Below are 26,114 nucleotides of genomic sequence, written 5' to 3' on the forward strand. Positions count from 1 at the left end.
AACAAAAGAAAGCGTCACGCTTTTCGCTACTCGAGGACTATTACTAATAGTCCTCTAGTAGCGTAGCCAATCACAATGCAGCATTTGCATTAGTCCACTAGTTGGGTGATGCTAATAAAGTTTAGTTCCCAGCGGTCATTGGTCTTGCCATCCAACATGGCCACCAGGCACAAGTGATGCTTTGAAAGTTCTCAAATTTTTGAGGACTTTCAAAACATTTTATTTACTATATACTCCACACAATTACTCCATTGCTGTGTTACCACGGCAACTTCCGTATGGCACTCTATAACCTAATTTATGCATTCGTCATTGACCAATTAAAAACGCGATATTGTGTTGAGTATGTAATAAAGTTACGGACGATGACACCGATACTTGGGTTTCCGATCGGTGATGCTTAGTAATACAGCGACATTTTTGCGCGGTTTGAAATTATGCAGAGAAAGTAGATCATAGTAACTACTCTTGGTATCCAAAAAGAAAATTGGGGGTAACCATTCATTTTTGAGAGATAACTAAGCTTCAATTTAAGAAAGAACGCCATACATTGCTTTGTATTTTACAGCTTTTTACAAATATTATTCATGAATAATCCTTGATAAATGCGTGCTTACCCCCAATTTTTCTTTTAGGATTTCAATAACACTTGTTAAGATCTACAATTCCTGCATAGTCATAAACCGGGGCAAAAATATCTTTGAATTATTAGGCACCGTCCTTAAATTAACCGACGCTGACGTTAGCTGACGTTTCGAGTGTTAGCCCTTTTGTCAGAAAGATTCGCTCTAACAAACGGATAAACTTAACCTTAAAGCTGACCCCATTTGTTGTTTTTGCCTTCAAAAGTTGACTGGCTGAATGAGAGACAGAGAGAAGAGACTCACTCACTCACGCACTCACTCACGCACTCACGCACGCACGCACTCACTCACTCACTCACTCACTCACTCACTCAACCACCCAACCACCCACCCAACCAACCACCCAACCACCCACCCACTCACTCACTCACTCACTCACTCACTCACTCAATGGCGGATTGACTATGAAAGACTGACTGACTGACAGCCGATGATTGAGAAGCAGAAGAGGGCGAATTTTCCAACCGAGCAGCAATCAACGTTTGTTATTTTGTCTTTACTTCTGATCACAAGCCACCTACTTCTTATTTGAGAAGCGCAAAATCGTTCACCACAACTATCTTGACAGCACATGGGTAGCTGCCCGCTCTTGCAATCAGAGTCCACATCACACTCATTCTCCAATAGCGTACAGCTTGAAGGTGGCTGGGGAGAAAGGAGAGGACATTTGCCAACTTTACCTGTGCATAGAAAAAATACGACACTGTTTATTCTCAACTTGGAGATCAGAAAATACACCATACTCGTCTCAAAATCAAGGACTTTTCAAAAGCTTTCACTCCTAAGTTTGTGTTTCTATTGTGCTTATATAGCAACCCGCACAAGGGATGCGCTAAAAGGATACACTAAAAAAAGCTCTTTTTTTAATGCCTACGTCGTCGACTCCCGCACTGCAGTGACGGGGCAGAATACAAAGACACCCGGAGGCCGCTGTGAAAGGTCCTCTTGAATTCGGGGCCTGGTGTAGTGAAGGTCATAAATTGATAATATCCCTTTTACAAGGTCAGACCACTACATCAGAAACTACAATACGTCCCCTTTTCTTTACCAATAGTGTACGAGTCCCTCGACGTGACAAGAGGGAGTTTAAGCTAGGACAACGGAAAACGTCTCTCCAAAGTATAACTTGGCGCTATCTTAGGTATTTCGCGATTATTCCATTTTGGTCGCGTTGTACAGTACGGGCGAATTATCCTGTAACTGGATGGGTAAAAATAGAAATTGTTATACACCTGAGATTTTCCCTTAGCAGCGCGCGCTCTCATTGGTTACTTCGAGGTCACATGACACATGACACATGACATCTAACAATAAAACTGTTTCCCGCCAAAAGACTCTGAGCGGGCAACAGTGTAAAATCTATGACGGCAAAGGGTAACAGTGCACTTTTACCCGCGAACAGGGAGCTTTAGCAACGACGACGGGAACGGCAACGAGAACGTCATCTAAAAACATAAATTCGCGTTATTGCAATCACTTCGAGACTATTCCAAGCTTTTTAATATGACAAAGGTTTAGCAGTCCCTCAGGAATGAAACCGTTATGAGCGGCGCTTAATTTAGGGGAGAAAATGAAAATTTATCTCCGAGTGCTGACGTTGTCCATAAATCCTCCAATTTGGCAATTTTACGTTGTTGTTTTGCAGACGACGGCAAAGAAAGAGACAAAAATGAAAAATGCACGTGCAGAGCGTGCAAAGCTACTGTTTTTGCCTACTAAATATGCAAATTTGTGACGTTCTCGTTGCCGTCGCCGTTGTCGTTGCTAAAGCTCCCTAACGTTTTCCCGAGGCGCAGCCGAGGGAAACATTGAGATTCATAGCTCCCTAGTGTTGACCGACGACCGCCGTTCCTGTTGCCGTTGCACGATTTTCTTTTTTTGCTGTGAATCTCAACATTGAGATTCTCGGCAAACAAGATGAACTGTTTCCCAAGGGACCAGTTATTAAGTGTTTAATGAAGGTTTCATTGTTGCATGCTCACGTTGTCGTCAAAACCTAAAATTTGGTGAAATCGATCACATTGTTGTTTTGAGGAGTACGGCAAAGAAATGCACGGAAATGCGTGCCGCACGTGCGGAACGATATTTTTTCGTTTTTCTTAACCAATGATATTCTTGCTTTGTGGCTTTGTCGTTGACGCAGTCGTTGTCATTGTTTTACTTTATTTATTTATTTATTTATTTATTTATTTACTTATTTATTTATTTATTTATTTATTTATTTATTTATTTATTTATAAGCTTCGCCAAAGGGCAGGGTAGGCTCAACAGAGCGTGAGCTCCAAATCAGAGGCCTTAAGGAATGTGAGACGGACCTTCATTTTCACTTCCTTATACGAGAAGACCGGAATTTGAGCAGCAAAGACCTGAGTGCCCGCGAAGCCGCACTGTTGAATTCACAACTTCTTACACGGTTAACAATAAAATGACACAAAGCTTTGACCTCTTTAAACCTTGTATCCGTCTTTACTTGAAAGTCTTACCTTTACAAACCAACTCTGCAATATCTCTACTTTTGGTGAAGAGAGTCCCAAGATCTGAGACGTTATGGAAGAACTTGGAATGAGGTTGAGTAGATGCAAGTTGGAAAAGATTCTGGTCAATTCCTCGGCCAACGGCTACAATTATTAGCTTCACTCCCAAACTTTTAAGCATTTCAGCGGCAGCCAAAACCTCTTGTGGATTGTTCACGGAGCCTTCTGGCACAAGGAGAACGAAAGCTTTTGGCACAGACTGTCTGACTCCACCAAATATGGTAAAGGTATTATGAGCGGCTTCTGCCAAAGCAGATACCACATTGACTCCGGTTCCTTCTTGAATCAGTTCATTCGTAAAGTCCTTCAGAATATCAGCTGAATACAACTGATCGATCTTGAGAGTGGTTGATGCTGTGCTACTATAAGTTACCAAACCTACGTGCACTTTCATCGGGTCGATATCGAAGGAGTCAACAATATCGTTTAGGAAGTTCTCCATATTTTTCAAATGGTCTTCTGGAATGGTTTGTGACGTTGGTATTCCGAACACAACGTCAACTGGTTCAGAACAGGCTGCAAGAAAGAAAAGTAAGCGGGTATGTTTTTAGTTGAAATTCAATGTCCGTATTGTTCAAAAAAGTTGCATTTGATGGCACCCCCTTTAATCCAATATTTGCAATTGCTTGCGCCAAATATATCCATAGACTCCAAAGTGGAGTGAATCAATGATTTCCTTAAGTTGACCGTGCTTTAGCATTCAGTTACAACTTCTGTAAGGGAGAAGTGATCGTTGCACTTTGTTGGACAATTTAAGCAATTATTGTCCATAATTATAGCCACCTGGCCCCAGTTCAAACGATAGATGGCTCTATCGCCAGGATAAATCACTATCCAATGGAAAAGTCATAGCAAGACCAATAGCGCTACCCACTACTGGATAATGATTTATCCCATGGACAGCGTTATCCACCTTTTGAACAGCTGGGGCCTGAAAAATTCAGGTGGCTCCAGCGTGATTTAAATCCATGAACTTTGCGATGCCGGAGTAAAATGCTGCCCCAACTGAGCTATGAAGGAGGAACACAGTGGGCAATGGGTTAATTTGTTGGGCCCATATGCAGAAAGTGAAACGATCACTTCTCCGTTATGCCTTTCCCCCCGTTTGTTTGCTTATTCAATTTTTCTTTCTGTTGTACCGCGCACCGGTGGCTCAGCTGGTTGAGCACCGGGCTGTCACGCGGGAGGTCGTGAGTTCAACTCCAGCCGGACCAACACTCATGGTCTTTAAACAACTGAGGAGAAAGTGCTGCTTTTGTAACCACATCTGCAAAAGATTAGACGTTCAAGTCTTCTCGGATAAGGACGGTGAGCCGGAGGTCCCGCCTCACAGCCCTTGTACATTAACTCTGTGGGGCGTTAAAGATCCCACACACTATTCGAAAAGAGTACTTAAAGCACGTAGTTCCTGGTGTTGTGGTCTGACCTTTCCAGCACGTGGTAGTCTTGGCCGGATTAGCTTGAAGGGATTCTGTGTGAATGAGACCACAATTGTGTATAACAGCCAGAGGTCAGGCTACTTAGTCAAACATTTAAACTCAAAACCCACCTAAACATTCTCTCTTACTAAGGTCTCCAACCATTTCCAAGAGTTCATCAAACACTTTAGCAACATAGAGATTCTTTTCCTCTGAAGCAATGGTGAGTAACTGGAATGGGTTCACATTCTTTCCTACTCCTAAAGCAAGCACTTCCACACCTTTGTCACTTAAATTTTGAGCTGCAGCAAAGAGGTTCTCCTCAGATTGTTCTGGGGAAGGTTCTGGAGTCTGCGTCCCATCTGTGAGAACCAAGGCTACCTGAAAGTACCAAAGGTAACTGCTTTAGAAGAACGACCGGACTCAGCTTTTTGCAGGAGGCAAGCTATGATATGGAGATTACTACAGTATGCAGACTGAGGTGCAAAACAGCTCTAGTCCAATCCCATCCTTTGCAATAGCAATCCACGAATGGGAACATGACTTTTTATTATTATTTTTGGTGCATTTCCGACTGTTAATTGCTAATTTCAATTTACAGTGTCCCCAATTAGCGCTTCAGCGCTAGAACGACTAGACACTTAAATAAAGTTCCTTTCCTTTCCTTTCACAGTTACAAAGAACAAGGCAAGATGTATCTCTAGCTAAAACAACATCATTTGCCAAACAAAAATTATGTCAATCATCCAATAATAATTATTGACATCAATATTATTGAACCAATAGCGTTTTATTGTCCAAGGAGAATAATGTAATATGACATCAGTTTGAACCAATCAAACCGGCTCTAGAAATAATTTAAATTAACATTATATACCACGCCTTTATATTTTTGACTTTGCCCTGCACAATATATTGATAAATTGAAAATTAAAAAAAAAGAGATTTAAAAAAGAGTTTGCTTAGCTTTCCTTAGTTTTTGGACAACTTACCCTCTTTATACCAGGTCTCATACCATTTCTCTCTGTAAAAATTTCCTGGTTGGCTAAAGTGAGTGCCTTGTCTATGAATGTCAGTCCTTTTGACTGCAAGATTTCTTCAACCCTTCTTTTAACATTGACACCATTGAGTTGGGCACCAGAAAAGTCATTGAATCTGAGGTAGACCTTAGGCTCAGAACTGTACTCAAGAATAGCGAACTGGGATGCATCCGTAGAAACCTCAAAATGGTCGACAATTTGCTTGACAAAGTTCTTGATAATGATCCAGTTGTTTGACGAGATGCTACCTGAACCATCCAAAATGAAAGCGAAATCTACCGGCACAGGACACGTTGCTAGTAGAAGTAAACAAACAAATTTAGTACTGAGAGAGAGACTATATGTCTAATGCCAGACAATTTTACATATCAATGGGGCCACTTCAGGGAAGAATGGCTCAACATCATTTCACCTGATAATCTTGAGAAATATTCAAACAAAGAGAATAACGAAAATCTTGATTCCCAGTCACTGCATGAGTATTAAGAAACCAAAAAATCTCTTGCCAGCGAGCTACAGCCACCGACAATGGCTGCATAACATTACACTCCCTTTTCACATCCCAGCGTTGGCTCGCAGGATCTGTTAAGAAAATTCCACTAAAAGAACAACAGGAGGAAAGGGAAGCAGCGAAGGTGCCAGATCTATGCAATTGTGAGTTTCTCGAGGAATTTGTCAGAGGATGTAGTTCTGTAGAGGGAGGTACAATTTTGCCTACTGGTTGAGATGCATGCGAATAATTGTGGATGACGATTATGATGATGACGGTTACGGGAATGGCAATGTTGGGATCAGGATGACGATGACAAGGATGAGGATATGGTGAGAATTATGATTACAATATGAGCAATGCTGACGATGATGAAGACTATGGCAGTAAGGAGACACATGATGATGATGATAATGGTCATGAAACTGAAGTGACCACATTTAAACATTTGGATACTTAAGAAGCCTCATTTCTAAGAACAGTAAAAGTTGCTTACTTTGTGATATTGGTTCCAAGCAAAGCAGTTGACAAGCCTCATCATCATATGGAGATGGACAACACTTCCTGCTGGCAGAACACTCTTGGTCTGACAGACACTCATTATCCAGGTCCATAGGACATTCAGCGCCATATTTGGCCACCTTGGGGCAAACTTCCCTCTCTGCAATAACGTTAATAAAATTATTCTCTGTGATGTTGTGCACATTTGATCACAAAGAAAATTGATCTCCTTCATGTTGATTGAAGGAGAACTGGCAGTGTGAATATTGTGGCCATTTTTCTAGAGCACCTAAATTCCAAAAACCAAAACTTCGCCAAAAATCACAGAGGCAGCAATAAATTAAATTTAGGGCTCAATAATGAAACAAATTCCCCGGACTAAAACGAACTCAAAATAACATGACAGGAATTGCGTGACTACTAATATGTCACGCAACATATAACACATCCATATCTTGCCAGTGACATCGGAGAAATAGTTTTTTAAAATGTTGTTTTATGGGGTAATTATGAATTAAAACTAAATTCTGTAGGCTCCAGATATTATCTACATCACACACCTTTGTAGCAAAGCAAAGGAAAACGCTACTATTCTGTAGTCGCAATCTTCACGCAAGACGACAAAGAATTGCCTCGTTGTCTAACAGAGATTTCTGTTTAAACAGTTTTTTACTATAAATATCGGGAGAAAGACTTTGAAAAATCAAATATGTTGCTGCTATATGCAAAGAACAGATTTCACAAGCTTATTTGAGCATGGAAAAGTATAAACTTGACAACTGTACATGTGTTCTGGCACTCGAGAGAAGCAGTTGTGGCCAACTTATAACCAAAAATTAACCTTAAACCAGACAAACGTTTTTAGGAAAATAGATATAACTCGTGTACATGAGAATGATGGTATGCTACAAATGACAGTGTATTCTCTAATGATCAACTTCGAATACATACTCAAAAAACTTACGTGCGCTCAGTCCCTGGATCATGAATCCGTACATAATCCCGATGACTGCAGCTTGCCAGAGAGTCATTTTTTTGATTTGGAAAAATTGGAAAGCTATGATGTGTCCTTCAAAGATCCATGAATTTTGGTTTTTGCGAGTCGACGACTGGCCTCCGGGGTCATGGTCAGCAAAGAGAAAGGCCTTTGTGTGAAGAAACATGACACCGTTTCATGGTATGCAGTACGTTGACAGGAATCTCTATTTCGGTCGTCCCCTGCCATGCTAGCGGAGGTTATCTCGTCGGTTTCATTTTTCTTGTTTTTTTTTTGTTTTTTTTCAGCTGCTTCCACTGATGATGTTTTCTCCCCCTAAGCAAAACGAAAGTGATAAGATTGCAGGATCATCGACGGCACAGTCAAGCAGGCCGTGGAAATGAGAGGTTCCCCCGACGCAATGAAAGTCTTGTCGTCAGTTGGGGGCCCTGTGTTCATCACCAGCAGCAAAAATGAACGTACCGGTGTCGGTTGAGCATCGGGCTGTTATGCGGGAGGTCGTGGGTTCGAACCTGAGGAGAAAGTGCTCCCTTTGCAATTTCATCTGCAAATGGTTAGACTTTAAAGTCTTCTTGGACAAGGACTATAACCCGTAGGTTCCATCTCACAAACATCTCCTATGTTCATAAGTTTCCTGTGGGACGTTGAAGAACCCAAACACTTTACACACTATTCGAGAAGAGTAGGGGATGAAGTCTCCGGTGTTGTGGCTGTCCTGTTCTCTCCAGCAAAATAGTGATGTCTCTTAAAAGGCTTGTGGTTATATGAGGTCACCCAAGCAGAAACAGCCATAGGTCAAAAAGGGACTTTGCCGTATGCTGGAACATGTAGATATAAATGCTAAGTCGCCAAGTTCTGTTTTCTAGTCCATTTATTGGGGTGCAGAAGGAACGGACCTTCTGTGGGCGAATTCCCAAAAATTTCCTTGCTTGATTAAACAATCACTTGTTGCTGGGGTTTCTAACTTTTGTTCTGTCATAAACAGCGTGAAGAGTTTCTCGTTCTAATTATTTTGATAAAAGAAACAGAAAGGTCTCTGATGAGTCCCTTGGTCGGGATGAAACGAGCTTCGTAAGACTAACCACAAACAAGGTATTATGCCTGCTTACTTAATAAGCACAAAAAAAGTGTGATTTAAACTTCATGGCAGCCGTTCGTAAAGGAAGGGGAAGTGGAAATGAGCGAGAAGGATTTATGATACTACCGGGCCTGATTTTTTCCTCAACACTGACTAAATAAAACCAAAAATATAAAATTTAAATGCTAATAAAAGAAGGAATAGAAAAAAGAAGGCACAAATACGAAAATGAAATCTTTTTTCTTCTAATAGAATATCCGAACGGTAGTAACAAACCTAGAGTTTTGGAAAGGAAACTGTTCGTGATAAAATGAAATTAAAATAAACTGATTAAATGAAGTTAAGGTTGTACACCCACCAAGTTTATAATTTAACTTGAAAGTTTATTTCATGGATGCACATTTACCATATGTGTTCAATTTTTTTGCCGCGTTCACGGAAACGAAATAGTTTTAAAGCAAAGGGGAAACTTCGGGCTAAACGTTTTACGTTTTGCCAAAAATCAAAGAAACTTAGTTCAATAAAGTTGACTGTTACTTGTGAAAATGTCATGCAGTCTGCAACTCTATTGTCGATTGTCAAAAAATAGGTTGCAGGGGGCAGGGGAAAGCGTGGGGGGGGGGGAGGTGGGGGGGTTGAAGGTCCATTTGTAATAAGTGGAACTAGTTGGAGCTTAGTTTCCTGAAAGTCAAGACAGTTCTTTGAGAACCAAGAGAGTTCTTTGTCCTTCTCCGATTTTATCAAAGTAAAAAGGTTCTTTTGCAATCTCACTGACCCGGTAGGGGACTGTTCGGTCGGTAATCTGCTGGTTATGACGTTAATGATATTGCTTTTGCCTTGTCACATAATGCGTGTGATAATCGGACTCTTTATCTTTGAGTCTGATAAACAGCGCTCACGATTCAAATGAGATCACGAAAGTCAACACGAATGCGCGTCAAGGAAGGTTGAAGATGGTAATGACTCTACAAGTTTGGTAAAAACGTTCTTTGCAAAGAAGTATGCTGCACAAATCTAAGTTGCTATTTTGGAATGTGGTATTTCGCTTTTTGGCAGGGATGTCAGCTCAAGAAGGTGAGAGAGTCAAAGACACATCTTCAGATGTTCTCTGGTGCTCTAACGATGACAGATAAATCGACAAAGAATACATGCACAAGTGATCACTTTTAAAACTGCTCCGTTCAATTCAAAGAATTAACCAACTTAGTTGGACGAGAAATTGACAAAGACCGATTTGTTTTCATCATTTCCGTAATCGTTCGGTCTCATCTTTGATCTTTATACCATGAACAACGTTTTTGTTTGTATCGTGTTTAGTTTTTAATATCAAGCATGAAATATTTTCTTATCACCATGTATTGGCGGGAAACTATGGATTGGGGGAAGCCGAATGAGACTGGCAGGCGCCTGGTAGTACGGAGAAGGAAGAGAGAGTTTATTTCTCGGAACAGTTTGAGCGGCTGTGGTACACCACATCTGAGTCTGTAGTAGAGTTGAATGTCGATGGTGCCAGTCTTGTGGCCATGTCATCACCAGCAGTGGGTCATGCTGACTGATGATGAAGGCATTTAAGCATTTCTATTTCGTCAGCTAATAGACCAATTTCGATATATTAAAATTCAGTCCTAAACAGAAGACATCATCTCGAGGCTCTGGGGAATAAATATAAGGATTTGTATGAGTTTATTCTCCAGAGCCTCGAGATGATGCCTTTTGGTTTCGACTGAATTTTAATATATCGAAATTGGTCTATTGCAGTTCCCCTAGTCACTTTTTCAGCCTCTTAGACGTATCCGGAGCAGAAAGCTGCAACCCCTTCCTCGATAGAATTCCAGCTTCCTTCGAAATTCACTTGTTTCAGTTTGTTTTCAGAGATTCTTTGTACTAAGCCAACTGACCTGGGAATCCTTCTGGACTCATCTGATGCTGCAACAATCAATTGGCGGGAGGTTTGTTTATTTTTGTTGTCAAAACTTACCATTTAACTAACAATTGTTGACAATACAGAGAGTGATTGAACAAGCAGCGAATCTCCTCAGCCAACATGAGCTCTATGAAGCCCAAAACCTCTTTTATTTAAAAGCCGAACCATCAAAGGGAATTATTCCGAAATAGGCGATACAAGAAAAGAGAAGTAAGAATTGATAGTACTTGTTCTATAACGAATAAGGGATAGCCCAGTGGTAAGAGCACTTGCCTCCGACAGGAGATCATGAAGATGAACCTCTATCTCCCATACTTAGCCTTGCAGTCAACCCTTTCCCGAATAGATTCATTTATTAAACGCCTTCCTTGGGAGATTTAGCACGCCCACTGTTGTAAAAGCCAATCAAAACCGTGAACCGTCTTTCCCGGTAACTGGGCTACTTAAAGTTCATAGGGAAATTTTCCATTCCGGTCACCGAGATCTCGGAAACTCGACCGAATCATGGTTTCGAATCATGATTTTGAATCCCTTTCCCCTACGATCGAAACGTTCATTCTCCCAACTACTGCCAAGAGTTCTTTGTTGGGTAGTCATGAGAATTTGGTGTTACATCAAGATCACACCTCTTAAGCTGATAATAATCGTCATTCTCAATACCTTTCTGACTGACATTTCATTGAAATTGTGAGAAAAAATTAAGTATTGGTCACTCCTGGGAGTCAAAGCCTAATCTGCTGAGATTTCCGAAAAGTTTAAGTTGGCTCTGAATTGACTCCCATCAGAATGATAATTATTACTCTACAATAAAAATGGGGCTCACCGAGTTCATTTTTGAGATATAAGCAAGTAAAGACGAAACATAGGGTGTTTTCGAGAGCGTTCATGTTGCCATGGTAACCTACTACTACATGATAATAGTGGACTCATTTTGGTGTTTCAATTTAAACTGGTTCCAGCCACCTCAAGTTGCTTTTCTAACTGCGATGAATTTTCTAACTTTCATTTCCAAGAGAGATTAACGTGAATCTTTTTCATCCAAGGTTTTAAACTTCGCCAACGCTTTGGTGGATTTTTTCAATGTGGGTCCTGCTGGTAGAAGAGTTGGCGTAATAACCTATGGCGCAGACGCGAATGTAGCGATGGACTTCAACTCGTTACAAGGGAGTAATCTCTCGTCTGACAATGTAAAAGATCTGATCAATGATTTAAAGCCAACGGGAGGCCCTCGTTTCATTGACAAGGCGCTTAAGTTGGCGAATAGTCGACTTTTTACTCACGATGCGAGAATGAGAGACGGCGATGATGATATCTTGAAGGTTTGTTGATTCTTAATTAAAACGAGTGATTCCTGAAACTCATAGGAATCTTGGATTGCAACATCGTGAATCTATTTCTTTTGACAACGTTGTGAATATAAGTGTGCGCGGCCAACGTTTGAAAAAAACGTTTCCCTTTTTTAGCACTTGTACGTGTTCGTTGCCGTTAAAGTAAAATAGGACATTCCCGCGTCTTGTTCCAGTTTGAATTTGTAATCGTGTCGGTAGAGCAACGATGATCTAACCCGGAGATCATTACTTCCACCTTCGTTAGACTTTTTCTGGGCCCTTATGTGGGCCCTTCATTTCAGTGCCATTATTTGAGAAACTGGGTACAACATAGAATCAGCCGATTTGGTGTTACAAACCTGAAGAAGTCAGTCTTTGCGATGCCGGTGCAATTCTCTCTACCAACTGAGCTATGAAGCCACTCCGTCAGATGGGAGCAAGTCATTTTGTAGGGCTCATTTGTGTCCTGTGAAAGGACTGGTGAACGAAATAAATGTATGTATTTCTTTCAGATTATTATCCTGTTAACCGCTGGGAAACAAACAACTGAACAAGGTAGTTTCACGCCATTGAGTGAGGCATCGAAACCCTTACTGGACAAAGGCGTCGGCATCTATGTGGTGGGCGTTGGTTCGAAAGAAAACATCGACATCAACGAGTTGGTTCAAATTTCGGGCAGGAAGGAGAACGTTCTGACATCGGAAATGTTTAAAGACCTGGTGATGTTAGCAGAAGACCTTGCCAAAGTCATATGTGGTGAGGAAATATTATCGAGTAAATGTAATGATTTTCCAAGCAAAATTCAAGAGGTTTTCAAAAGTGTGGTTAAGTTGGGGCAAGAAACTTCAATCAACGTCAATTCATCGTATACAAAAATTTAGTTTTATCAACGGAGTTAATAATGTAAATTGGCCACCGTACAGAGATTCTAACAGAGATTCGTACAGAGCTTTTAGAATCTCTGTACGGTGGCCAATTTACATTATCAACTCCGTTGATAAAACCAAATTTTTGTATACTACTTCCCCACCGACGCAGCACCACAGTTTTTCTTTAGAAACGACCCCCTTCGTCAATTCATCGTAGTTAATTATAATCAGAGTTGTGACTTTCACTATTTTATAATCATCATTCGGATCAGCATAACTTTAGTTTTTCCTCTCCGGCTAGCTATGTTTGCAAAGGCTCCCATCGTGGCTAACGTCTACCTTTTCATTCTTTAGGTATGAAGATTATTGAAGTAAGTGCTTTAACTTATTTTCTAGCATTTTGTATCCTTTATATCGCGTGATTTCATGATATGGAAGGCAATATGCATGTTTGACGTCCAGTAACTCGCGACGAGCGCATTACTGGTCGGATTCCTGCACAGATCAAGTTTTTTTTGGTTTTTTCTACTACCAGAAAAAAACACGCCAATCACTGAGATACCTTTTGTTTCGACAAGAGGATAGATATTAACACTTTTAAGTTAACAGCAGCTGGCAGATTGTGCAAGGCCAATAAAAAGTTATTTTTCAGACCGATTCAAGTTGGGCGCGAGGTAAGTAAATTACAAGACCTGTCGGATTATTTCAAGTTTGGAGAATCAATAAAAGTTGTTGTTTTAGTGGATTATTTTACAAGTCGCATGGTTTTTTCCCCAGTGTTTTCAAGCTCGCTAGCATCTCGGTATCAACACCTGGCCAAACGTAGATGTCACTTGAAGCGATTGCCATTAGGTTGGGCAAATTCAGACGATCGTCCATGTAAATCGCAACACTTTCCATTAGTACGCCGGAGTCTTTCAATTCCTGGACAGTTGCTTCCATCAGAGAACCCTCTTCTTGGTCAAAATTGGCATTTGTTATGACAAGAAGAACCTGAAAAAGAGCACAAAAATATTAGCTTTTTAATGCCGGATCGTCGTGGTCTGCTTGAGTCAAAGATTATCTTGTTGCTGCAATATACATTAGAAAGGGGCGCTCGTGAAACTTTGTCTACTGGGAAACATAAGGCCCTTTTACTGTTGCGTTCTCGGGTGTGGATTATTTCTCAGGGCATTGATGTCTTAATTTCCTCACTACAAGCTTCGTAACGCACCTTAATGGCATCCGACCGTCCCCCGTTGGCCTCTTTAAACATGTTTTTGGCCATTTGCAGTCCCGTAAGAAGCGATCCGTTCCGTTTTTGAGGTCCAATGTCGTTAACCAAGCTAAAAATATTCTTCCTGTTCATTTTGTGGCCTTTCAGCGTGTCGGTGAAATTCAACAGTATTTTGCATCTCTCGCCAATCGTGCCTAAGGAGACGTGAGTGCCAGTTTTCGAGATGGACGTGTTTTTAGTGATGTCTTTGATCATTTTCCTCACTCGTGGCCAAACATCTTCGTGGTTTTCAAACAGGATTCCGAGATCAAGTGGTGCTTTACACCCTGAAAAGAAATAAAGAAATAACATATCAAGTGCCTCACAAGGGAAATTAAGCAAGAGATAAAAGCAAGAGCTAAAAGCGGGACGCTGTAAACTCATTTGGCTCAGACCAGTATAATATTACTTCACAAAACCAGGAGCTTATCAAGGTGACCCTCTATATCCCATACTTGGCCAAGGAATCAACCTTTTCCCGAGTAGATCAGATTTATTTATAGAATTCCTCTCTTGGGAGATTCAGCATGCGCACTGTTGTCTTAAAAGCCAATCAAAACAAAGCTATTGATCTCAGTGACATGATAATTTTGGCGGGAAAAATCTGTTTCTATAAACAAATTTACTTGGGAACGGGTTGACTCAAGGAATTAGTATAGGAAATCGCACGACCTCGAGGACAATTCGTGCTTAATGGTTACGAGTGATTTTGCACGAGCCTTTAGGCAATTTGAAAACTTTGAAAACCACGAGTACCTATTAATCACGAATTGTACGAGAAGGTCGTGCGATTTTTATTTATAGTATACTCAACAAAATTACGATCAACCAATCAGAACGTGATGGGCTTTGTATGTATCTCCTCCGATCGGTTCGTGTTTACTTCAGAAACCTTTGAAGCTCTTCGGTCCAACGTCGGAAATATTCGAAAGACTTCGGTTGAACCTCGGACGCCTTCTAAATGCTTCGTGTCAACTTCGGAAATATCCGGACGTCTTCGGGTCCACTTCGGGAATATTCGGACGTCTTCGGGTCAACTTCGGGAAAAAGTTCGGAAGTCTTCGGGTGCTTTATGGTTTTCGGAAAACTTCGAGCAAACTTCGGAAAGAAAACGAATTGGTACTCCTGGAGAGTACAATTTGGAATTCATTTGTACTCCTCTCGGTCAATCAGAATTCAGTAATTTTGCTGAGTGTACTTTAAGTGGAGATAGAGGGTCCGCTTGATGAGCTCCTGACAAAACGTTATAAAAATCACTCACGTCTCACGTCTTGGTTGCGACGAAGTGCCAACGCTAAAAATGCCAGCTTTTCGATCTCCTTAGGCTCGGGGCAATTTACTTTTATATTGTCAGTTAATACTTCCTAATTTTCGTGTTTCAAATTCCCAACGACGCAGCACGACAAATTCTAACCATTAGCTACTTTCGTTCTGAAGTTATTTAGCGCGCGCGTGGGTGATTGTACAAAGAAGACGGAAGGAAGATTTAAGCAAAGACGACAGATACGGCAACGACAACGCCACAAAGCAAGAATATGATTGGTTAAAAAGGGAAAAAATACTCGTGCTGCACGTGCAGCACGAATCTCAGTGCATGTCTTGCCGTACTTCACAAAACGTCAACGTGAAATCACCCAATTTTATGTTTTGGCGAGTGCATATAACAATAAACCATTCATTTTCTATTTTTTGCTTTAAAACCGTTCGCACCCACTCAGTTACGGATAGTTCGCCCGTAGTGTACAATATGAACAAGACGGAATAATCGCGAGATACTTGCAATAGCGCTAAGTTGCATTTTGAAGTGACGTTTTCGTTGACGTTCCCGTTTCACGGTTATGCCACATTTGCTGTTTTTAGGTCAAAAACGGGTAAAAATCAAAATAAGTACTTTAGTTCACACGTACGGCATTCCTGACAACCCAATGACAAGATATGAAATATATTTATGAAACAAAGAGTTATTCGTATTTAATTTTTGGTGTCTTTCTGAAGACACTGTCTCCAAACTTGAAAAAAGCTGGATAGTTTTTTCAAGTTTCGATCCATTTTTATCCGTTCCATCCTTGGCTGCAAACAACAAAAAATATCTTCACTGCACTTCAGTGGTCATTGGCAACAAAAGTACAGCATTATTTTTCGGGTTTCATTGATGCAAGGACGTTAAGTGTTTTGAAGTTTGACTGAAAATAGCGTGACAATGCCGCTTTAATTATATGAATTCCCTGGCTTTAAAGGCGAAGTTCATACTAAATGGCTCTAGTCATCGCATAAGTACTTTTCCTTTTCCAACTAATTGAACCCGCAAATGCGCCAAATACAATCTGTATAACACGGACAAAATGTGCAACCTTCTTAACTTAACCAGAAGAACTTACATGTTCTGTAATGGATAGGAGCAACACATTTTCTATCGCAGCCTTGCTGACAGCACTTGAGAGACTTCCCACAACCCTCATCATCGTAGCATTCCGAAGATTGGCCGGCAAAAAACAATCCCTCAGAAAGAGACAGGCAATTGACAGATGGTCTCTCGTATGGACAGCCTGTCGAAAATGATAACAACGAGTTACGTAGTTAAATTTATACAGAGAACAAGGAAAACAAATTTTTCTTATGTCTCTTTGATAGGAGTATAATAAATACACGACTTGGGGTCACCGCGGTTTGGCAAATGTTTAACGTCCAAGTCTTGTACTTCTGTAAAATTGTTTTAATAAATCCTTGGATAAGGTGTCCGTCAAACAAATGGCAAACCGTTAATAATCGCACAATGCGTTCCTGCAGTACTGACATTATCAAACCTGTAAGAACATCTCAGTTCCTGACGACTGGGAGGGTGTTTTGCGAGGTCTTTTAGAAACAGTATTCCGCAGTTCGGGCAAATTCTACGCACACACACGAAAACCTGAATCTTGTTACATTGCTTGCGTGCTGCAGCATGGGCGTTTTGCGAAGGAGCTCTCTCTATCTGCCTAATTCCATTGCACAGCATGACTGCGCCTCAAGCCATTTTCCCTCCAATTCCTAAGCTGCTAAGAAACGTGATATTCACTGGCATCATGCTGTTCTCTATAAAATACCTTGCAAATGAATGTAAAATACTAAAGCACGAGCTTATAACTAATTTAAGGAGAAAAAAAGGCGCACTTATTCAAGTTAACTTTAATATCGAGCAACGCCTTTTACAAGTAGGTCCAGCAATGTAGGGAAGTTAAACTTTGTTCTGGGTTTTTATGTTAATTTGTTCTAGGTTCTAGGTTGTTCCAGGTTGTTAGCCTCAGTCATTTTCTGGCGGTCGAATAGGAGAGAAAAATTGGTTGATGAATAAAAGCTCTAGCGTTGTTGTAGGTAGCCACATGAAAACAAGAAACAAAAAGTATGAAACGATACACATACCGCCCAATCCGTTGCCTCGGGATTCAAAAACGAGATACGCATACAACAATATCACGATCTTCATCATCTGTTTCTTTAAGGAGTTACTTGTTATTCACCGGGTTGTTAACGTTAGTTCCTGCGCAACTTGGGTCTTCTGAGTCTACGCTGAGAGCCGTTCAAGCTTTTACCTTATATCAATGACAGATAGGATTGAGTAACAATCTTTCACTTGGTGCGATCAGAGTAAAGCTGCTTATCTCATTTGGTAAAGGTCGATGAGGGGAGAGTTAGAGGGGGGGGGGGGGGAGAGAGGGTCGGTTAACGGGCGCAACACAATGGTGACAAATTTGGTTGAGCTAGGGAGAATTATTCGACCGGTTAACTGCGGAGTAAATGGGAGTCAAACAGTCACTTATCTAGAAAGAAAGATTGGAGAGAAGCCTCAGTTTCCCATATTGTACACTTGACCGTGGTTTCGCAATCTCTTGTCAGACTTGAAGACTGAAGAGGAGATTGCGCTCTGCAAATACTGGAACACCAGAATATGCATAGCGCCATGTGAAAGGCCTGGGGGGCCGTTTCCCGAAAGTTCCAAAACTTTACGGGTCATTTTCGGGTGTCACAATTCCCTTTGTATCTCAAGAACGGAGAGAATTTAATTCGTCAAACCTCTCAGTTCTTTTTCTTTTTGTTAACTTTCACAGATGACTTTTCGGCCCCACCCCCCCCCCCACCCTCTTCCATCGTCCATCCCCCACACCTCCAAATTTCCAACGACTCCAAAATGATTGGCGCTAAACGACGCTCCTGCAACATCACGATAAGTGAGTAATAAATCACGAGTGCAGCGCACCAATTTCTGCTGATAAGTTAAGTGTCATTAGTTCACTACGACACGTTATCGAAACTTAAAACCTATTTCATTACCCTTAGAGTCTTGCAATACCATGTCTAACAAAGCAATTGTTTTTAAAACAAAAGAATCTAGAAATGATGTTGAACTAATTATAAAAAGGAAGGTCCTTCAAGGAGAAATCAAATAACAGAGATCGCCTCATCGAAAAATCGAGAAAAATAACAAAAAAAAAACAGTTTTTCTTATCTTATCCTATCTTGACCAGAGATGACCCAAGAGTTTCGCGTTGAAACAAAGATAACGGATCTAATCAATGCTCCTTTGTTATAGAATGCAGATTTGATTATTTAGTGATGCATTGTATTTCGACTGGCTGAACCAACCTTTTTCACGTACAAGGATAGTTTACATTAGCTGTATTGCTTCTGTGTACGTGTTCTATGTTTTAAATTTCCTAATTTCTCTCCTTTGTTCTGTTCAAATTATAAATGTGATTTTTTCCTTTCCTCGTTCAACCATGTCTCTCCCTCAATTGCAGGATTATTCTTAATTGTCAATTTCTTTCAAGTGAAGTATTATCGTTCATTTTGGACACTGAAAGCTTGATAGGGATCATGGCAAATGAACATATTTCTTTTAAAATCCGAATCCTAACGTCTGGACTCGCAGGACCTGGGAACGTGTAAATAATAACCCCTTCACTTAACCGCTAGACTACCACATCACGAACTGCGAGGATGTCATTTTTTAAGGATGTCAATATTTTTTTTCTTCTAAAAGTGCCGCTGTAAACGTGTATTAACACCCGCTAAGAAGCAAGCTTACACAGTGAAAAATGTCGGTTACCAAACTTCAAGAGAAAGCTAACCATTTTAAAATCAAGCTTCAGACTTAACCATTATTCAGCGATGATTTTATATATATAGTAAATAGTTCTGGTAAATAATCGGCACTTTTTCTACTCATTTGATCTTTCATGGCTAAGTGCATAAAAACAGTTCTATTAAAGTGGGTGCTCCGTGTTCAAATCCTGTTCAGGGGCTGCTTTTATTTTATTTCTCTTTATTTGCTAGCTACCACAAGTCCTGGACCAGAGTGATCAACTTTATATTCTAAACAGCGAGCGCGAACTGGGGAGAGCGACAAAACCACCGATTAGGTGGGGAGTGGAGGGGCGGGAGAAAAATAGTGAATTCTCCCCGCCGAAACTCCTCCACTCCCCAACCACTCGGTAATTTCGTCGCTCACCCATGTTCGCGCTCGCTGTTTAAAAACAAAGATGGCGGCCATTTGTGCTCAACACGTTCTCGCCCATGAATTCGCGATTATCATGAATTGTTAACTTGCTTTCAATTTACAATTATCGTAAATTTTGGACACTGTGTCCCAGGACTTGTGGAAGCAGAGAAAACAAGGAAATCAAAAAAGATACCCCGGGCGCGGATTGGATTTGAACACGGAAGTTTTACTCTATAGGAACCGCTTCTTTCCGCTTTACCACTGACGATCAAAAAAAAAATTTTTAAGTCTACCATAGAATATTGCAGAGCCTCTCTAAAACTCACTAGAGGGTGAAAAAGTGTTTAAAAAATTGTGCCTAAACAGCTAGTGGTGCGGTGGTGGTTCGTATTTTGGGAGAGTTTATCAATTGATTGATTAGTTTAAATTTTGTACAATTTTATTCTTTTATATTAGTACACACGTACGCGTTTTCAAGAGCACTTAAAGTGCCTATGAAACAAAAAATAACTAAGGCTTATTTGAAAGATCTTCTGAAGAAAGGAAACATGGTGTTCTCATTTTGAAAATATCTCATATCATTGATAATAATAATAATGATAATAATAAACTTGTATAGCGCCGATATCAATATAGCTATTTTCATCAGCGCTTAAAACATAAAACTACATAAAACCTACTAAACCATATTAATAAAATTACGAAAAAGCTTTCTGAAATAAAAATGTCTTGAGTGTCTTTTTAAAAGATGCTATTGAAGGGCTACTCCTGATCGCATAGGAGAGATATTAAGGTTTTTGTGTTAAAACTGATGACGTCACCAGTGGTTCCAAGGGTAACACAAAATCTAAAATATCCTTGGAAATATTGCCGCAGTTCTCTTCAAACTTGGCACTGATAATGTTTATCAGTGAGCACATAAATTGACACTTATTGTACAGTTGCCATGGCAACCGTTTTGTTTCCAGATCAAGGTTGTGGGAAACTAGTGTTTCCGCTTTTTGTCTTAACCAAACATCATTCACACTCAATGAGTTGATTAGGAGACCTGCAGCAACATGGACTCTATGCGTGTTTTGATTTGAGAGGAAATTGAGAAACTTTATTTATAACCAAAAGGGACTGGGGACAAAAGTGTTGCCATGGTTACGTCATACTCTGCGCCATCTTGCACTTTACTTAAGGGTTATTGCTCATGCCAAGTTTGAATCATATCACTGTTACAATTTGAGAGATACTCTTGATTTTGTGATCCATCTTGCAGCGGAACCACTGATGACGTCATCAATTTGCTAATTTGCATAACACAAAAACTCAAACATCCCTGAAACGAAAAAAGGTATTTTAAAACTGTAAAGGCCATTATTCATTATTTTGAAAACTCTTTCAATTAGGTATAGATTATTTTTTACTTCATGAGCACTTTAACCCTTTGATTACTATCTGGCAAAATACGTTCAGCTTTATCCACGGTCCCATCTACCCCTTGTGACGTCATCACTTTTAACGGTCAGGAACAGCTTTGTCCACTAACTTGTGCAGGGAGAAGAGATCTTTCAAACTACACCAGAATGAGCACAATTCACTCAAGGAAACTGGAGAAACGGCCAAAAAAACCATGTAACACTGACCTGAAAATCTCCATGAAAAGCTTGCTCCATTACCCACCTACCTTTCTGAGCACCTAATTCTAAGATGATGAAAGGTTTCTCAGAAACTCTTCCCACCAAAATAAAGCCTACCAAATGCCCAGCAAGTTCAAAAAAAAAAAATGAGGCAAAGAAAGCGAAAAGAGAAGGAAGGAGAGTGTTGTGCTATTTTTAAACCCGCATGCCCGAACTTTGCAAGCGCTTATTTTGCACCTGGCTGAAAAGGCCGCGGAGTGTACAACCTCGAAACGGGTTTGTAGGGAGATTTAGTTCTTAAACAGCACGACAGTGACCAAAAAACGCCTCAACTAGCTTCAAAACGTGTTTTTCGGCCAAATCTCTAGTAGCTCCTTGGTATAAATAAAGTATTATTATTATTATTATTATTATTATTATTGTTATTATTATTATTATTATTATTATTATTATTATATCTCCTGCAATGCCGTACCGGGAGGCGAGGTCGGTAGCAGAAAGCAGCAAAGGTCCATCCGCGTCCAAAAGCGATCGCACCGGCCGAAATCCCAGGATGACTCGTTTGGTACGACGCTCCACGTCTGGAGGTAATGCATGTTTCTCTCTTGTTCAAACATCCCGTCAGCGCATGCGTAAACGTTCTGGCTCTCTCATACCTAGCCTACCAACAAAATTAACATGCCGGTTTTTACAAGGAATTGAAATTTGAGTTGATTCTGTAGGCATAAATGTAGCGTAAGAACCGTGCGTGTCTGGTCTTCTCGAGACAGAGGTGAGAGAAGGTTTCATGCAGACTGCGGGGACGACTAAAATGCTTTCTTGTAGACATGGCGGTTCACGAGTGAAGTTGTCTTTCTGGCCTTTCTGTGGACGAATTCCAGGACCGATCGAATCAATTTGGGCAAGTTTTGAAAGGTAAAAATTTCAATCGATGCTGTATTTCGCTGGTAGGACTGGGTGGCCCGACACTTATAAAAGAAATATAGGAAATGAAAATCGGGGGTCTTCCTATGTCATGGAATGGCATGCAGAATTATCCAGAATTCTTTTTGTGCATGAAGGAGGCAACTTGAGAAGCACGAGGCTGGCCCTCGTCAAATGGCTGAAGCGCGGCCGGAGGACAAAGTAGTAAGAAGACGATTTCTAGCCAGAGACTAAGGAGTAGCCCTGGTGTGTGCTATTAACGTAGACTTTTGATTTCTGAACACGTTTTTATCATGGAAAATTCGCGACCAAGTTATCCTCGTAACAAAAAACTGGCCTTTCGTTATTTCTTGTCAAAGGAACGGTATGATGTAAATTACCTGTCTCTTACCGATTAAAGTCAAACTCTACAGGTCAAAGGAATACGCGCATCCAAAATTTCCTGATATTACTGTATAAAAGTCGGTTTATTTTTATGGGTTTTCCTGGACGGTAAAAGACGGGGTTAAAATCTCTCGACGTAGTTGAGAAATATCCAGATGTTTTCGCTATCACCTTGTTGTAGTTGAACAGTGAAACATACCTTTACGATAAGAATCAAACCCGAATTGACCTCTCGCTTGCACGTTTTCCCATAACACACAACGTGATGTTCTCGAGGGAATTCTTCTTAAGCACGTGCATGAGACGAAATTTGAAAGAAACCGTTTTCTAGTAAGGTATCATCGAGTTTGGATTCGAGTTCGAGTTGGACTTCGAGTTGGACTTCGAGTTAGGGTTCGAGTTGGAGTTCGAGTTAAAGTTGACTATAAAAATAAATCCCCCTCCCCCAAAAAAAGAAATAGAGGGGTAGGGTAGGGTAGGTCCCGCAAAACCAGAGCCCGCCGAGATACTTACATTTTTCGAAGGACCGCTTGTGCTTATGGGAGAGCACAAACCAACGATAGTATGACAAGGAATATTTTTCCTTGAAATGTGTAAATGCTAACCATGATCCATGATGCTAACCAACGATCTCTCATGAAGAGAAAGGATTTGAATCAAAGCAGTGTCCATTTCTGTTAAGAAAGTGCAAGTGGCACATAAAGATACCTTGCATCTCAACTTTGGCCTAGCACTGTAAGGAAATATTTTGAGGCTTAGGTGCCCGAGGTCTTCAGTACGGTCCTAGGCCCCGTAATCGATACGGAACGACCAAAGCCTGCAAATAACGTGTTTATTTTTTTTTCTCTACAGTATTATTTTCAAAGCAACTTTTGTGTTTAAATTTTAACAGGCCCTTTACAGCTAGACCATCACGTGACCTACTTTTCATAAAATTGTGGGCTATAAATTATTATTTAAAAAAATGAGAAGATTTGTATTGAAAAAGTTGTTGAAGAGAAAGACCTTGCTCTCCAGCAACATTTTCCATAGAAATCCTCTAAATTCTCCGAAAATTCAAATTGTAGTATAAAGTCACTCTTTAATACCAGGGGACTCAAAGTTGCCCATTTTACCATTTTCGATATCCTCTTTACACGTCTGGTATTCTTCAAGTTATAGCCCAGCAAAGAGCGAATGCAAATGTGGCGTACGCACGCGTTTGACATTTTGGTCCAAAATTGAGCTATCTGAATCCTTACTTGTTTGACTCTGTGTTAAATCGTTATATTTTACTTTGTTTTACGGTGCAACAAAAAGCTTGAAACGTTGGGAAAGTTGGAAATTTCGGAACGGTCCGTACTCGGGGTCCGGAAGGCGAAATCTAGACCGCAGGAGCGGCGAGATTCAGGAATGCTGAGAAGCTGGAGAAAAAAGAAGACAGTTACCTGTTTTCCAATTTTGCTGTGAAAGGACCTTTCAAAACCTTTTCCAGATTTCGCCCAAAAAAATAATCAACATGAAAGTTACGGTTAAAAAGTGAGGTTCACTTCCCCTATAGTTTCCTCGGTTCTAATGAGGAAAAACCGGCAACTATTGTCTGCGTAGCAGATTACAGTTTAGATTAAAGTGACAGATCAGTTTGTAGAGAAATAAACAATTTGTTCTTTTGAAAGTTGATGTTTTGTCCAAAACAAATGTTTTAGAAACTGACCGTGAGAAGACAGCTCGTTTTAAATGTCAATCGTAGTTCACTTTCGTTGCGTTTTTACTTTGCAAGTGCCTATGATTGTCTTGTAGAGCGAAATGAAATGTAGAGAGGTAATTAGAATTATTTTTAATTCTGAATAATATGAAATCGTCTATTAGTAAATATATGGGCCACGACCCCAAATATGGACAATTTGTTATTATTCATTCGCAGTGACAAAAGGTACCACACACTGTTGAAAACCTATATCCCTGCTCTATATTTTAATGTGTCAGCAATTTTATTACTTAGACCACATGAAAAAAAAAATGAAAAATCCCAATATTGCCCCGAATTCCTGTTCTTCGCCCAGCTTATACATCTCTTTGCTTATTAACATTAACAATAAATAATAATTATACATTATCATCAATTATATACTTGCGTTTTAATTATTAACTTGAAGCGCAACTCGAAGTCCAACTCGAACCCTAACTCGAAGTCCAACTCGGGAGTAACTGCAGAATACCCCGCCACATCGAGTATCTTAAGAAGCTGGCTACGCGGTACGCGGAAAGAATTAAAGTCAAGATGGCGAAGTATCTTTACAAGCTGGCTACGCGGTACGCGGTACGCGGAAAGAATTAAAGTCAAGATGGCGAAGTATCTTTACAAGCTGGCTACGCGGTACGCGGAAAGAATTAAAGTCAAGATGGCGAAGTATCTTTACAAGCTGGCTACGCGGTACGCGGTACGCGGAAAAAATTAAAGTCAAGATGGCGAAGTATCTTAAGTAGCTGCCTACGCGGTACGCGGTACGTGGAAAATTAAAATTCTAGTGTACCCTAATCCTAACTGAACCGTAAAATGAAAGCTAAAATTTCCAACGAGTGCTTAGGCTTAATCAGTAAACGAGTGCTATATTCTTCACACGGTCTCCGTAAAAAGAGTAGTTAACCGAACCGTAAAATGAAAGCTAAAATTTAAAACGAGTGCTTAGGCCTAATCACTGAAACGAGTGCTTAGGCTTAATCAGTAAACGAGTGCTATATTCTTCTCAAGGTCTCGGTAAAAAGTCTAGTTAACCGAACCGTAAAATGAAGCTAAAATTTTAAGAGTGCTTAGGCCTAGTCACTGAAACGAGTGCTTAGGCTTAATCAGTAAACGAGTGCTATATTCTTAAATTTGTAAAGAGTTCTTAGGCCTAATTTTTGAAACGATCGCTTAGGGTAAAATGAAAGCTAAAATTTTAAAAGAGTGCTTATAGGCCTAATACTGAAACAAGTGCTTAGACTTAATCAGTAAAGGAGTGCTATCACAGCGTGCCGCGTACCTTGTAGCCAGCACAAATGACATTGCTGCGCCATTTTGAAATCATTTGTTTATATAACGTTCTTCCGAGTCCACAGTTCCACAGTCTCTTGTCTGTGGAATTACTTAGGCTTTGACGCTTTAAGAACGAGGAATGTCACGGCGTACCGCGTACCGCGTAGCCAGCACATATAACATCGCTGCGCCATTTTGAAATTTAGTTCATTTGGAAATTAGTCCAAGTGGCGGGGTATTCTACAGTATTGTGCATTCCTATTTCTGGGTACCGCGTAGCCGGCTACGTGGAATATAGTTCGAGTGGCGGGGTATTCTGCAGTTAAGCCCCAACTCGAAGTCCAACTCGAACTTGAACTCGAATCCAAACTCGATGGTTCGGGATTCCCAACATCACGTGGTCTGAAATGGGAAAAACAAAACGTAGAAGCTGAAGAGGTCAATTTATTCTTTCTTCTGGTACTTTCATAGGCTTGTAACAACCTCGTAAAAAGTTTAAAGGAGCCGACAACACTGGTTGGCCATTATTTTCACTTGGCTCTTTTGCATCTATAAAATGCAACTAAATACAGTATGTTTCATCATGATCTGTTCCAGATTTCGTGAAAGGTTGAAAATTTTTGGAAACATTC

General features: G+C 40.4%; 3 protein-coding genes across 5 annotated transcripts in view; 1 reads left to right on the forward strand and 2 right to left on the reverse strand.

Moving 5' to 3' along the window:
• The window catches only part of LOC137967926 (collagen alpha-2(I) chain-like), a 69,455-nt gene extending 61,450 nt beyond the window's left edge, over positions 1–8,005 (reverse strand). Inside the window, exons 1-6 of one of the 3 annotated variants that reach the window (XM_068814526.1) lie at positions 7,592–8,004; positions 6,623–6,787; positions 5,589–5,932; positions 4,728–4,977; positions 3,128–3,694; positions 1,166–1,324 (exon numbers count right to left, since the gene is read on the reverse strand). In XM_068814526.1, coding sequence (XP_068670627.1) covers positions 1,166–1,324; positions 3,128–3,694; positions 4,728–4,977; positions 5,589–5,932; positions 6,623–6,787; positions 7,592–7,790 — 1,684 coding nt within the window. In that variant the 5' untranslated portion in view covers positions 7,791–8,004. Of the gene's footprint in view, positions 1–1,165; positions 1,325–3,127; positions 3,695–4,727; positions 4,978–5,588; positions 5,933–6,622; positions 6,788–7,591 lie in introns of all 3 variants that reach the window. The other 2 variants (XM_068814525.1, XM_068814527.1) reach the window with 2 other exon arrangements.
• Positions 8,006–9,537: 1,532 nt separating this feature from the next.
• On the forward strand, positions 9,538–13,302 carry LOC137967942 (matrilin-3-like). The gene is made up of 5 exons (XM_068814544.1): positions 9,538–9,776; positions 10,575–10,651; positions 11,670–11,945; positions 12,467–12,710; positions 13,178–13,302. Exons 1-5 carry the CDS (start codon positions 9,704–9,706, stop codon positions 13,243–13,245), a joined length of 738 nt encoding a protein of 245 aa, XP_068670645.1. The 5' UTR covers positions 9,538–9,703; the 3' UTR covers positions 13,246–13,302.
• On the reverse strand, positions 13,027–17,684 carry LOC137967941 (uncharacterized). The gene is made up of 4 exons (XM_068814543.1): positions 17,478–17,684; positions 16,457–16,624; positions 14,037–14,365; positions 13,027–13,816 (listed from the first exon to the last, which is right to left on the reverse strand). The coding sequence occupies exons 1-4, from the start codon at positions 17,542–17,544 to the stop codon at positions 13,574–13,576; spliced, it is 807 nt and encodes a 268-aa protein (XP_068670644.1). The 5' UTR covers positions 17,545–17,684; the 3' UTR covers positions 13,027–13,573.
• Positions 17,685–26,114: the final 8,430 nt, after the last annotated feature.

This window comes from Montipora foliosa, chromosome 8, assembly GCF_036669935.1.
Source record: "Montipora foliosa isolate CH-2021 chromosome 8, ASM3666993v2, whole genome shotgun sequence".
Taxonomy (NCBI): Eukaryota; Metazoa; Cnidaria; class Anthozoa; order Scleractinia; family Acroporidae; genus Montipora; species Montipora foliosa.